The following is a 12360-nucleotide window of genomic DNA, read 5'->3' as shown; positions in this document are numbered from 1 at the left end:
AATATCGCACAGCTATCAGCCAATCAGATAGATTGCTGTATAAACTTATGTATAACATAAAAATTTAATGCATCAACAAGTTTACAAATTTTGTGAATCATCAAAGTTTCTGTTAAAAATACAATATTTATTACAGTTATGGTTTCAACAATATTATGTTAGTTAATAGATATACCAACAAAGTAATTAAAACCACACAGTAACATCTCACGTAGTTGTTGTTTTTTAAAGAGAAAATTGTGTTTCTTTTATTTTAATAAGCAAACAGCCATTAAACAAATAGAGATAAAACAATAGACATTTCTTTGCAAAGAGAAATTACATTTCTAGTGAATCCTTTAATAAATCTGTTTAATTGCCATTCACAGCACACAAAAAACAAGACAGTGCAATACTAAGAAGCCAGTTTTATTTGACAATCTCAATGTTTAACATGACACATCATTTGCATTACAAAAGGGCAGGCGTACTTTATTTTACATTGAACTATTGGCAAAGTAACTGTATAATCTATATTTTACAAAATCTTACGAATTTTCTTCCATCTGTTTCCAAGGCCTGCTTCACTCTTTGTCAGCCAAATCATTCTGCTCGAAATACCTGTAACAGAGAGACGTGTGATTATACATCATAAAACCATCTGCACATATTTCAGGAAACACTAAATCTGGCCAAAACAGCGCCATGTCAGTTACCTGGCAACAATACAGATCATCAAGTTAAGAGCTGACAAACGATCATCATCTTTGCTTTCCTGGAAGATGAAAAAAATTAAATATTCTGTCTGTTCTATTCAACCTATTTTAGGCTCTCGCAAACAAGCTCCAGTATTAAAGCTGCAGCCGAAGCGAGGCCCAATCTGAGTGGTACCCTCAGCTTTTAATTCAGAGCAGAGTAAAATAAGTGTTTACCAGATTGGCACGGACTGCTGAGCACCGTCTTGCCAACTGCCTGATAAGGGAATGAGCTTCAGGAAGCAATGGTTTCTCAAGGCAAGCTAGTAATGCATATAACCATCTGCCCTGTGGAGATAAAGATTAAAGTTTAAGCAATGCATAGTGAAAAATATGGCTCAATAATACCTTTAAATTGTTGTTATAATAGTACTTGAACAATCTAGAAGTGCTGAAAGTTCAAATGTGTCCAATTATATTTTGGAGGTCTCCTACAGTAGTTTTAAATCCATCGAAAACAATCAAATTAAAAAAAGGCTGGGACCAACCAAACCAAAGGTTACTGTTATTTTTTTGTTGTGTAACCCTCCGGTCCTAACCCGGTCCTCAAACTTACGATTCTTTGTATGGGAGTCAGTTGCTCTAACAATGAGGCTAAAGACCATGGCTTCTACCGTCTGTTGCTAGAGCACCTTTAGAGGTCAGAGGACTTGGATTTACCTACAGAGCTTCGCTAGCTGGCCTCCATTGCACTCACCCTGCTAAACCTCACTCCCATCCCGGACGAGCCCCCACGTGTAACCCACTGGTCCAACTGCACCCAACCCAGTCTGGGATTGAACCAGCGAATCTTTGCATGGGAGTCAGTTGCTCTAACAAGGAGGCTAAAGACCATAGCCTTGAGTGTCAGTCGCTAGAGCACCTTTAGAGATCAGAGTGACGTTTTCCTGCATAGCACTTCTCTAGCAGGCCTCCGTTACACTTATATATGGTGCTGTATAGCCAATTTTTGTTCTGTAATTTTAATAAATGTAAAAAGTTATGTCTATAGTTTTTTTTTTAATAATAATACTGAACGTGATTTTTAAAAATGTTATAAAATCCCTAAAACATATTTAATTGAAGTATTTTATCGGTGATACTTGTCTTGAAATGCTTGCTATCGGACCAGAAAGAAAATAATTGGTATCGCCCATCCCTAACATCAGCTTGGTGTGTCCCAGCCTAAACAGCACTAGCTCTTTTCTCCCTAAAAGAAAAAAATGGTTTGGTCAAAGATCCGGTTTTGGTAAATTTCTCCTTTCTGAGAGCCTGCTCTTCTGTGATTGGTCAGAGGATTGATTCTGTTGTGATTGGTTGACCAATTGTACCTTGTGTCAGAAACCAAATGCATATTCTAAACAATACGGGATTATTTTAATCCAATGCTGGGTCAAATGTGAACATTTGGTCAACAGTTGGTTTCAAAAGTCATTTAAATTTAATTAAAATAAATTAACCCAAAATGTGGTTAAAACAACCCAGCCTCTGAAATTCTAAATAAATATTTTTTTATTATTAAAAAAGATATGTTAATAAATATATTTGACTTCATCTCGAGAGGCTTCATTGGCAGTGTAAAACACTACAAAAAGAATTCTGGGTGGTTTTTACCCAATGCTGGGTCAAATATGGACAAAGCTAAAAGTTTGGTTTCAAAAGTCATTTAAATTTAATTCAAATAAATTAATCTAATTTTGAGTTTGTCCAAAGTTGACCCAAAGTGTAGTTAAAACAACCCAGCCTCTAAAATTCGAAATCTCTAAGTAAATTAATTGATAAAAAGATATGTTAATAAATATTACCATATTTGAATTTCACCTACAGAGGCTTCATCAGAACTCTAAAACACTATGAAAATCTGGGTTGTTTTAGCCAAATGCTAGGTCAAATATGAACAAAGCCAACAGTTGGGTTTAAAAGGTCACTTCAATTCAATTAAAAAATAAATTTTCCCAATTTTCAGTTTGTGTAAATTTGACCCAAAGTGGGACTAAAACAACCCTGCTTCTAAAATTCCCAAATTCTAAATAAATTAATATCATAAACAAGATATGGTAATAAATATTACCAAATTTGAATTTCATCTCCAGAGGCTTTCTCAGCACTCTAAAACACTATTAAAATTCTGGGTGTTTTTAACCCAATGTTGGGTTAAATATAGACTAAGCAAACAGTTGGGTTTCAAAAATTTGAAATTTAATTTAAATAAATAACCCAATTTTAAGTTTGGTTGAAGTGTGGTTAAAAACAAGCCAGCCTTTAAATAAATAAATAAATAAATGTAAACTTAAAAATAAAATATATGTCAATAAATATTACGACATGTGAACTCCATCTCCAGAGGCTTCCACAACCAAACACTATAAATAATTCTGGGTTGTTTTAACCCAACATTGGGCCAAATATGGAATTTAAATTACACTTAAATTACATTTTTAAACCTAATGGTTGGGTTTTAAGAGTGTACACAGTCATTTTGTGCTGTGTCAACCAAAGACTGCCTTCATGCATTACCTATGGTCTAATAAATGAGTGTTCTTTTAGGAAAAAAGCAACCATTTATTATACTCTTAGATCTCTAAAAAAAACACTGCAGACCTTTTAAATTCCCAAACAGCTACAGTATATTATAAACTGCTTCTAAGGTAATATGGGTAAATAACACACAACAGGCACACTTTCAAAACTAACAGAAATATTTGTCAATAACGTTTAGAGTGACCATATCATTAAATACATCTCAGAAATACACTTTTCACTTACCAATTGTGGAACAAAGTCCCTCTCTTCAAACCAATTAATTAAATACTCAAGCACAGCAGACACAGTTGACTGCACAGAGAATGTAATGAAATGACAATTAATTATTTATCAGAGTATTAAACATCAGAATGTATGTCAGATACATGTGAACAATAACCACAGCTGCTATCGATCGAAAGTTACCTGGCTTAGTTTGCTGACGATGCTCAGGAAAGGTGGGAAACCGGTCTAATAAAAAGGGATTCATAAAAATGTATTAATTGTAAATAGCTCAAATAATGTGATAATAAATATATTCAACTAAACCGGTCGGTTCACACAAAATTAAAATTTGATGTTAATTTGCTCAAGTCATCGAAGATGTGGTTTTTCTGCTCACACTTTATTTGAATCTTTAATAAATGCTATTAGCAAACGATTAACTAAGACAATAAAATACTAATAAGCTGCTTATTAATAGTATTGTAGTAATTGAGTTTAGCTATAGGGTACGATTAGGGATCTAAACTAAGATCATACTTTATAAGTCGTCACATTGGATTTATAAGGTTCTATCTGCGTTCAGAATGATTGTGAGATATTGAGCTTCAAAGTTTTTGCATTTCATAGCAAACAGTATGTGTGTAATATTGTTTTTTTAAATAAAAGGTCTTAAAATGTAAACAACTTATAAAAAAACATCCCATAATGTAAATAAGATGTCATTTAATAAGAATATGTTGTACATGTACGTATAACTCAATTTTGACAAAAATGTCAGATAGATCCTTATAATTGTAAGGTGACTAATAAACATTTATTATCTTAATAATAGGCAGGTAATAAGCCAGTAGTAAATGTAAACTAAAGTGATACCGTGTTTCTTTTGCAGAACATTACAGAGGTAAATTCAAGCTGAAACTGTACCTTTGGTGATTTTGTGCTCGACAGAAGAAAAAAAACTTAAACAGGTTTAAAACCAGTGAAGAGTGAGTAAATGAGGACTGAATTTGTGTGAACTATTTCTTTAAGACTTCAGTGTATCATTCGGAGCCAGGAGCAGGGCTTGACATTAACTTTTTTGATCACCAGCCACTATGGCTAGTAGATTTACAAAGTTACTAGCCACTCGCCTTTTTCACCAGCCACACTTTTGTTGTTTGGGAAATATATTTTATATGAATAAATGTGACTTTGACATGCTAAAATGACTTGATTTAGATGTTCTGTATTGTCCACAAGCCTCCTCACTCATTTCAGTTTTTGTGTGTGGTGTGCATGTGCAAATGGGATGTCGCATTGCAATTAGTTTTTATTTTACATCACTTTTTAGGGCTCAAAACTAAGGATTTACCAAATTTATCTCAGACCACACCAAAAAGAAATAATTATTTCTTAGCCACACATTTTAAATGTGTCAAAACAAGCAAAATACAGCTGCATACATGTACTTTTTATTCAACAAAACTTTTCTTTTTATAAAAATTGACATTTAAAAAGATCTAGTCACGTTTTTAAAATATGCACAGTAATCTGTCCTAGCTAAAGGTCCCAGATCAGCAGTTACTACACATAAATGGGGAGTTAATCTCATATTAAAGCAATGCTATTGCAAAGGATGATAATTAAACTATATTAACTAAAATAACTGCAAGCAAAAAGAGCAGGTAAAAACATACTATGTGTGATAATGAAAGGATTATGGTTAATGTTAGGCCTGTTAATAATCTGTTCGAAGAATAATTCAAATGAAAGCTGTGACTGCTGCTGCTTACAAAAGGATAAATATATTTTAAAAAATGTTCAATCTTGAGCTCTTGACAGCAGCAGGACTGTGGGTGCACGATCAGCGCTTTTTTTTCTAGTCTATTTCAAAGAGAACCGATCGCACTAGTTACGTTTCCTCTACACACGGTTGTTTCGTGCAAGTAAACGGAACCGTGTACGCTTTTTAACAGTCGTGCGCATCACATCACCTGTGCACGCGAGTAATCATCCTCTTATGAGGTATTTGCCTGCTTTCTTTTGCTCGCGCGAACACAATTATTTTTGTCAGTCGTGCTGTTTCTTGATTCTAAGATCACATTTGCACGCATATTGGCCCATCCTTATTGTCAAACCCTGCTTTTAGAAAACTATGTGTTAAAAACTATTTCCAACCAGCCAAAGTGGCTAGTGCGAGTAGCTGTCTTACCCGCCAGAGCTGAAATCTACCCACATTTGGCAGGTGTTGATGTCAAGCCCTGGCCAGGAGTATTTATACATTTTAGGTTTTTTTGTAATTCATTTCAAAGTGTTGGTTGGCATTAAAATGCATTTTATCACCAATCCAAAACTTATGTTTGAAAAATAAATAAATAAAATCACAGCAAATTTGATTTTGCTTGAACTATCCCTTTAATATAATCTATTTAAGCTGTCAAACAACTACCACAGTGTAAAATGATCTATTGAAGGGCAAATTAGTACCTTGACATAATCGAGTCCTGGATTTACACCGTCTTCTTCTTTCAGTTGAATCTCAAGACAAACATTCTCACCCAAACAAAACCTTTTCCATCCATCCTCATCCTCAGTTTTGGGCTGAAAGGAAAAAGAAGTCTCCAGTGTAAGCAGCTTTTTTCAGATTTAATTTAAGCCCAATAATAAATAAAGTCCTACCATGACAACATTATCATCCAAAAACTGAGCTTTCCAATGCTGACGATGCTTGTTCACACTCTGAAACAAGAAATATATGGATGAAACAAAATACAAAAACAAATTCTAAAAAGTCCAAAAGTACTTAAAGGGATAGTTTAACCAAAAATAATATTTACTCTGTATTTACTCCCCCTCAAGTGGTTATCAACCTTTATGAATTTCTTTCCTCTGTTGAGAGGCATTTTGAAGAATGTTGAAAACCTGTAACCACTGACTTCCATATTAGGAAAAAGAAATACTGTAGTAACAACAAATACTAAATACTACTACTAAGTCAATAGTTACAGGTTTTCAGCTTTCTTCAAAATAAAGGGTGAGTAAATGATGACAGAATGAAATATTAAATGAAAGTTGTCATTATTTACTCATCCTTTATTTTGAACAAAGCTGAAAACCTGTAAAACCTGTTTTTTTTTTCTGCTAAACACAAAAGAATCTATTCTGAAAAAATGTTGGAAAGCAGTAACCATTGACTTCCATAATATTTGTTTTTTTTTACTATGGAAGTCAGGTTTCTAACATTCTTTATAATATCTTCTTTTGTGCTCAACAGGAGCTGAGCCGAAAGGCAAAGCTTTCGATTTACCGGTCAATCTACAATCCTACTCTCACCTATGGTCATGAGCTTTGGGTGATGACAGAAAGGACAAGATCACGGTTACAAGTGGCCGAAATGAGTTTCCTTCGAAGGGTGGCAGGGCGCACTCTTATGGATAGGGTTAGGAGCTCTGTCACCCGGGAGGAGCTCTGAGTAGAGCCGCTGCTCCTCCACATCGAGAGAACTCAGCCGAGGTGGTTCAGGCATCTGTTTGGGATGACTCCTGGACGCCTACCTAGGGAGGTGTTCCAGGCATGTCCCACCAGGAGGATGCCTCATGGAAGACCCATGACACGCTAGAGGGACTATGTCTCTTGGCTGGCCTTGGAACGCCTCGGGATCCCCCCCGGAGGAGCTGGAGGAAGTGTCTCGGGAGAGGGAAATCTGGGGTTGTCTCCTAAGACTGCTGCTCCAGCGACCCGGCCCGGAAAAGCGGCAGAAAATGAATGAATGGATTTGCTCAACAGAAAAAATAAACTTGAAAAAATTTGGAACCACTTGAATAATAGTAACATTCATAAATAATGAGTAAATATTCATTTTTTGTGTGTGAACTATCCCTTTAAAGAAACTAATGTGGTTAATATTGAACACCTGTCTGACTTCTGAAAATCTGCTGACTTGTTGCTGCTGCCATTTAAAGCTGGGTGAAAAACCCTCAGGTGCAGCAAGACAACCTGTGATCTGAGGCAAAAATAATGGCACAGTTATTTTACACATTACAGAATTTATAACAGATTATTCAGTTCACTTTTCCCACTTACAGACACATTCACTGACTGTTTCTTCAGCTTCTTTGGATCAATTTGTGCCACAACAACATCTGGACACAGAGATGCTTCCCTCCTGTAAAATATACAGTAGTCGATATTTAAACAGGGTCTTTTTATTAAAGTTGTCCTAAAACCATCAAACAACACCCACTCTTGCCTTAGGACAATTTTGAAAAGCGTTTTCGATGAACTTGTAAAATGCTGACTACTATAATGTTCATCGAACAAGAGTCAAAGTCAAGCATAGTTTCATCAACAAGAAAAAGCTAATACAGCTTTAAAGTAGTTTTGTTTTTCCTGTTGCATTAGAATGTGTAAAATAATTTTTTTACAAACAATATTTACAATAGTTATTCTGTGTAATAGTAATTTATTAGCCAAAAGCATTAAAGTGTAGCCCCAAATCATATTTTGTTAGTGCCACTGTCCTTCGGATCACTAGTTTTACCAATTTGATCAATTAGTTCAACGTGCTAAGCATTGGGTAACAAACTATGAGGTTCTAGGTATGAAACCAGCATAGAGCCACAATCTTGATGGGCGACACGGTGGCTTAGTGGTAACCACTGTCACCTTACAGCAAGAAGGTCACTGGTTCGAGTCCTGGCTGGGCCATAAGGCATTTCTGCGTGGAGCTTTAATGTTCTCCCCGTGTTGGTGTGGGTTTCCTCTAGGTGCTCTGATTTCCCCCACAGCGCTCTCTCTGTGTGTGTGTGAGTGTGTGTGTGTGTGTGTGTGTGTGTGTGTGTGTGTGTGTGTGTGTGTGTGTGTGTGTGTGTGTGGTTTTAGCTGGTCATCTCCCAGCCTGCCCAGCTAAGACCAGGCTGGAAATGGCTGGAAACCAGCCTGCAAATGGCCAAAACCCCTCTCAAACAAGCCTGGTCAACCAGCTAAAACCAGCCAACCAGCCTAGGCTGGTTTAAGCTGGTTTTTTTCCAGTAGGGTATAACAATATAAGGACTGTTTAATTGACTTAATAATGTTGTACTTTAGTAATCATTGGCAGCTAATATGATCTCCTTATTTACAATTTGCAAAGAATACTTTTCTGAAACTATATTATTGATGAGAATGTCTGAATGTGCGAATATTAAACCAAATTTACCTCAATAGCCGAAAGACTTACTGGACAAATCTGAGATATTCCTGAGGGTTTCTAGGCGGCTCGGTAAGAGTATATTCCTCTGTGTCGCAGGAATCCACTGGCAGGAGTCTGGGCATCAACTCCTCGGCGTCTGACTTCATCTCTTTGCCTTATTTTTTATGCACGACCATCAAAATAAATCAACATGCTCACTATTACGTGCATGTCAACCTCTCCATTTTGAAAACATTGGACACGAGGATGACGATCAATAGACGCGACGGTTCTTTTATTCACTCGCTTACAGATGGAAAGATGTGTAGCGACATCTGTTGTTTAGGAGAAATGTGAAGGGTAACAACATAAAATGGTGGAGAAATATTGTACAAGTAGAATGTTTTTTATTTACTCCCCAATAAGGTTAAATAAAAAGGAAAAATTATCAAATAAGAGCTGTGTTTTTTTAAAACTCTACCCCTTCTGCTATCTCACATTGAAACGGTCTTTTTGATCATTTAAACTGGGGAAATATATGGTCCATACATCAAGTTTTTCCTTACTAAAAAGGTAAAGGAAATATCTTTTAAATTATTACATAACATTTATCCTATCAAAAATGTCTTAAAGAAAAGATTTGGATCATACTTTAATACAAATATCTCCTTTTGTCAGATTAACGCTGAAACTCCTCGCTTATTTAATTTGGTCATGCAATTGTCCAAATATTACTTTACAGCATTTTTCTGTGACTACAAAAGTAATTTTTGGTGTTTTTTATAACAAAGTTTAATGTCTACTTTAAAATAAACCTTTTTCTTTATGCAGATTTCATGTTCATAAATGTACATTGTCAATGTCAAATTGCAAGCTAACATTTCTAGCATTTACAAGAGATTAAAAAATTACTTACAGTTCCAGATTCACTTAACAAGAAAGTACTCAAAGCATACCATTTGCACGATCTTTATAATCAATTAAATCTCTAAATTGCTGCTTCTTATTTTGCCTTCTTCACTTTCATTTTTTTTTAAATCTATATATCTACCCTCAGATCAGATGGCCTATTGATATTTCTTTGTTTTTTGTTTGATTTCTGTTGGTTGTTCCTCTTACTTTTTTCTTCTTTTTCATTCTTTATTGGCACCATTGTAAATAATCTAATGATTATTATTGTAAATGATGTGCACCAAATGTATCTTTCTGTAATACAGTAAATGTATTTAAAAAAGATAAAGAAAATATTACACAGGTATCCCTGCCATCTGTTCATTAATACATTTTAAAAAGACATTTCATCAGAATGTTTTAAACCTGAAAGTCTCCTACATTTATTTTGTGCTTGTACATTTATTGACGACTTTTGGAAACTGGTTTCAGGGTTAATTTTTTACTCAGTTTATAATAAAATTATATATAATTAACTTGGATGAATGCATGATTCTTTTTTAAACTGAAAACTGGCCATGATACACTCGGTAATGCTTTGAAGTTGATTATTTTTCTTGGACCGTTTCACATACACAAGGCAAAATTAAAGTCTATTACCCTCTCCTTCAATTAATTTATTTTTCTTATAAGTTTGAAACAGGCAACGCAGTGGAGCAGTAGGTAGTGCTGTCGCCTCACAGCAAGAAGGTCGCTGGTTCGAGCCTCGGCTGGATCAGTTGGCGTTTCTGTGTGGAGTTTGCATGTTCTCCCTGCGTTCGCGTGGGTTGCTTCAGTTTCCCTCACAGTCCAAAGACATGTAGTACAGGTGAATTGCCTAAATTGTCCATAGTGTGTGTGGATGTTTCCCAGAGATGGGTTGTGGCTGGAAGGGCATCCACTGCATAAAACTGTGTGCTGGATAAGGTGGCGATTCATTCCACTGTGGCGACTCCAGATTAATAAAGGGACTAAGCCGAAAATAAAATAAATAAATAAATAAAGATTTAAACATTTTAAAATTTTACTGAGTAAAATATTATGAAATATTTCATAATTTTTTGACTGTTACATATGTCATCTTGAATGCAATTCTAATTCTGTCTTTAAACACCCATAATGTAATCAGAATTTAGTGTTATGTTACTTTGTGTCAGATCAGCAGGTTTTGAATGTAAAAAAAGGCCATGTTTTTACCATGCTACATTAATTTTTTATTTTAAAAAGGAGATACTCTATGAAGTTATAATAAAACTTCTAGTAGTTTAATTCAGTCCCTTTTAATTTGACAATTATTAGTGCTCATAAACAGCCCAAGTTTATATGTATTTCTAACAATATAACATCAAAACAGAAGCTAAATATTAGCCTACACGCTCAAGAGCTCTTTACAATTTTTTTGTACTCGCAATAACATTCTACTTTCTGGTGAAAAATTGAACATATAATAGCCTAATTTTTAATAAAAAAAGGGTAAATATAAAATATATAGTTTGAGGCTTTGATTTTGCAAAGGCATTTAAACACACAATGTATCATCCATGTTATAGCAAAGGTTTAATAATTGAAATGAAACTCTAGAGATGGAAATAATTCTGAAACACTGACTACGATTGCAAACTGATAAATGAATGAGGTTTTGTGCTGCAGGCAGAACTTCAGACTCTGCAGACCTTTGCTCAGTCGCTCAGTCCTATCAGTAACCTCCAATCTAAAGACAATATAACAGAACTGAGCTGACATTACCCAGATGCATAATCTTATTTGTCATGTTAACTATGTTTTCAAAAAGCACTCAATTCTATTAAATATATATATAAAACTACAACTACTGAGTCCTGAAGTAGATGTTAATAATCACAGTTGTTACTGCATCTAGCCTTCTTACAATATTTTTGTATTTATACATATTTCATGCATTCTAAACATTAGATAAGTATTTTTATTAACGTTGATGAGAAAACTCCATTATAACACAGTATTGTTGTTTATTTTTTACCAGTTTAAGCACCATTTAAATGAACAAGATTTTAAAACAGATTCAGATCTTTTGTTTGTGTTTATGGGAGTAACTGAAGCATGAGTTGTAAAGGCTCCGCCCTCTTGATCTCATTTGCATTTAAGAAGACACACAAGCATCATATTTGTGTTTTCACCCAAAAAGGGCATTTGAAGCACGATATAATAAATGATCTGTAAGATATTTTGAGCTGAAATGTCTGAAAAGACATTCTGAGGACTTATATTACAGCTTGTTAAAGACATGAACCCCTCTAAAGTCTGTGTGAACTGGAAGTGGCTGAGAATTTTTTACCAGTATATTGATGTACTTAAAATTGAAATGCAATATTGAGTAGGGGGTGGATCATTCTTTTTTGCACATCATCACTCATAGCAAACTAACGATAAAAGGGGCGTGGTTTAGAATATTGAGGCTGAAGACATTAAACTGAAATGTTCAGAATTGATTGAAGATTACCAAAGCAATCAGTGCATTAACTTAACACAGTTTAATTATTCATATAATTAATACTTTAAAAGGACTTTAAAATAAGCAGACTTCAAATTTGAAATGTGAACTATCCTTGTTGGTGCCCACATAAAAAATATTACTGTATAGTAATTCATTACAAATACTATAGTATTTTTAAACTACTAAGGTACTTGCATTAATCTGTTGTGGTGATTTTATAGTTGCTGCACAGTATATTAAACTACATAAAAACTACAGCTTACTATAGTAAAAATGTAAGTATACTACAGTAATAATTATCAGTTTGCAATAATACTACAGTATGTGTATTTGCTTTCAGTAGTAAA

General features: G+C 34.6%; 1 protein-coding gene across 1 annotated transcript; it reads right to left on the bottom strand.

Annotated features, from left to right (window-relative positions):
• Positions 1-392: 392 nt before the first annotated feature.
• gemin2 (gem (nuclear organelle) associated protein 2) lies at positions 393-8887 on the bottom strand. The gene is given in 10 exon segments (NM_001017608.2): positions 393-600; positions 696-754; positions 912-1022; positions 3480-3548; positions 3663-3707; positions 5928-6041; positions 6120-6179; positions 7354-7443; positions 7524-7605; positions 8659-8887. Coding segments are annotated over 10 exon segments (786 nt in total). The 5' UTR covers positions 8778-8887; the 3' UTR covers positions 393-563.
• Positions 8888-12360: the final 3473 nt, after the last annotated feature.

Source organism: Danio rerio, chromosome 17 (genome assembly GCF_052040795.2).
Source record: "Danio rerio strain M-AB ecotype USA chromosome 17, GRCz13ab, whole genome shotgun sequence".
Lineage (NCBI taxonomy): Eukaryota > Metazoa > Chordata > Actinopteri > Cypriniformes > Danionidae > Danio > Danio rerio.
Note: the sequence above shows the minus strand (reverse complement) of the source record. Positions and strands in the feature narration are given on the sequence as shown.